At 43.7% G+C, this 2,500-nt stretch overlaps 1 protein-coding gene across 1 annotated transcript in view; it reads left to right on the top strand.

Moving 5' to 3' along the window:
- Positions 1-639: 639 nt before the first annotated feature.
- Positions 640-2,500, top strand: part of LOC125031619 (cuticle protein AMP1B-like) — a 4,726-nt gene continuing 2,865 nt past the window's right edge. Inside the window, exons 1-2 of the mRNA XM_047622503.1 lie at positions 640-643; positions 1,288-1,419. Of these exons, the coding sequence (XP_047478459.1) occupies positions 640-643; positions 1,288-1,419 (136 nt within the window). The remainder of the gene's footprint in view (positions 644-1,287; positions 1,420-2,500) is intronic.

Below are 2,500 nucleotides of genomic sequence, written 5' to 3'. Positions count from 1 at the left end.
CACGTGAGTATTGCAAGGGAAGGCTTGATGAGTATTACAAGGGAAGACTTCATGAGCATTGCAAGGGAAAGCTTGATGAGTATTGCAAGGGAAGGCTTCATGAGCATTGCAAGGGAAGGCTTCATGAGTAATGCAAGGGAAGGCTTGATGAGCATTGCAAGGGAAGATTTATTGAGTATTGCAAGGGAAGACTTGATGAGTATTGCAAGGGAAGACTTGATGAGTATTGCAAAGGAAGACTGGATAAGTATTGCAAGGGAAGCTAACACATCTGAGAAGAAATCCTTGTCGGTCAGTATGTAACCATATCCTTCTGACAATACTCGCCACAGACATGCTAAAGCTACACTGAAAGATGTTTCTTAATATAGATTATTTATGAATTACTCCTTTCCTTGAGTGAGACTTGCGGAGCTTTCAAAACGAAATCTGCAACGTGTAATTGGCCAGAAGGCTAATTTTTTGTTATAATGTAAGTAGAGGTTTGAAACCTTCTCACGCTCTTTGCTCACCTGTTTCGCCAAGAAAGTTACAACACGAGCAAGCAAATACTCGTATAGACATGGTTCCTAATGCTTATTGTTGTTGTTCAAAGGCGGTTAGTAAAGGTAGGTATATCATTACAGGTTAAGAGTAGCGATGGGTATGCTGGTTCTTTGTGCACTACCAGTTAATGAATGTGTAATGACTTTCAGAGTGATTGATTGATTGATTGATTATATATGTGTGTATGTGTGTGTGTGTGTTCGTGTGTGTGTGTGTGTGTGTGTGTGTGTGTGTGTGTGTGTGTGCGTGTGTGTGTGTGTGTGTGTGTGTGTGTGTGTGTGTGTGTGTGTGTGTGTGTGTGTGTGTGTGTGTGTGTGTGTGTGTGTGTGTGTGTGTGTGTGTGTGTGTGTGTGTGTGTGTGTGTGTGTGTGGGTGTGTGTGTGTGTGTGTGTGTGTAGGATACATGCTGATCGCATTGTAAATAAAACAACGAATGGGTACACACACGTACACGTATCACTTATTCATTATGCCCTGAAAAAGTATTGAACTGTTTTGTTTTGTTTTTCCCTTCGTTGATTTATTTACATGTGTATGTGTGAGTTTGACTGTGTGTATCTGTGTATGTGTGTCTATGTGTGCGCTTGCGAGCATGTTTGTGCGTGCGTGGGTTTGCAAGTATCTGGCAGCTGCAAGATCTACCTTACACAGTCACGAAACATTTACATTCAAAACGACGCGCGGGCCTCCGAGAGAAGTTTAGAATGATGTAATCTGTAATAATGGGCAATTTTCCGTCAGAACAGCTTTGTCCCCAGAGGTCACGAGAAAGTTCGAGCACGCTCAGGGCTCGTTCTCCTTTGGTATCCTCCCAGCGGGAGTTCTTGGGACTTCATCGCGTCCTTGAGATCCTTAAGCAAAAGGACGTCTCCTGTAGGATTAAAAGTTACCGTTGCGACGGCCTCGCTTGTCACGACAAAGATTTTTTCTCCCTCTCTCTTTACTTTTTACACCTTTCCTTTGCTCCAGGTAGAACAGGGCGGGGTTGGGTGGGAACTTCTGCTGGAGGAGGAGAATGGAAGAGGAGGGGGAGGTGGGCGGGAGAGGGGAGAGGGGGATGGAGGAGAAGGAGGGTCTGGGTGAAGGTTGCTTGAAGAGGAGGAGGTGGGGTGGGGGGAAACATAGGGGAATGGAGGAGGAGGAGGAGGAGGAGGAGGAAGAAGAAGAAGAAGAAGAAGAAGAAGAAAAAGAAGAAGAAGAAGAAGAAGAAGAAGAAGAAGAAGAAGAAGAAGAAGAAGAAGAAGAAGAAGAAGAAAATAAGAAAAAGAAGAAGAAAAGAAGGTGGAGGGGAGAGGAGGGAAAGGAGGAGGGTCTACACGAGGGAGGTTTGAGGAGAAAGAGGAGATGAATTAAGGGGAGATAAGGAAGAGGAATAATAGGTCGACGAGGGGAAGAAGAAAAGGAGAGCGAAAAGGGAAGAGAAGGAAGTAAGAAGAGAGAAAGGAAGGCAATAGGAAAAGGATTGGAGGAGCTGGCAGGAAGAATGGTAAGAAAAAAGGAAAACAAAGAGAGAAGAACGAAGAGGAAGTGCGAAGGAACCAGAATGAGGAAAGGGAAACAGAAAAAAATAGAAAGAAGAGGGTAAATGGAAAATGACAATAAAGCAGCGATATGATGAATGAGAAATGAGAAGTGGAGCAAATGGAGTGAAGGGGGTAGCGAATGAGGGGGGGGGGGGAGTAGATAAAGGAAAATGAGGAAGAACAGAAAGAGGAGGAGAAATATATGGAATAGGAGAAAGGAAAAAGACGAAGAGGATGAGGTAAATGTAGAGGCCAAAGAAACCAAAAAAAAAGAAAAAAAAAAAAAAAAAGGAAGCGCATGGAAAGAAAAGAAGATGAGGAAAGTAAAGAGGAACAAAGGGGAAAATAAGAAGGAGAAGAGGAGGAAAAGAGGGAAAAAATAGGAGGAAGGAAAATAGGAAGAGAAGGAGGAGGAGGAGGAGGAGGAGGAG

This window comes from Penaeus chinensis, chromosome 13 (genome assembly GCF_019202785.1).
Source record: "Penaeus chinensis breed Huanghai No. 1 chromosome 13, ASM1920278v2, whole genome shotgun sequence".
NCBI lineage: Eukaryota > Metazoa > Arthropoda > Malacostraca > Decapoda > Penaeidae > Penaeus > Penaeus chinensis.
Note: the sequence above shows the minus strand (reverse complement) of the source record. Positions and strands in the feature narration are given on the sequence as shown.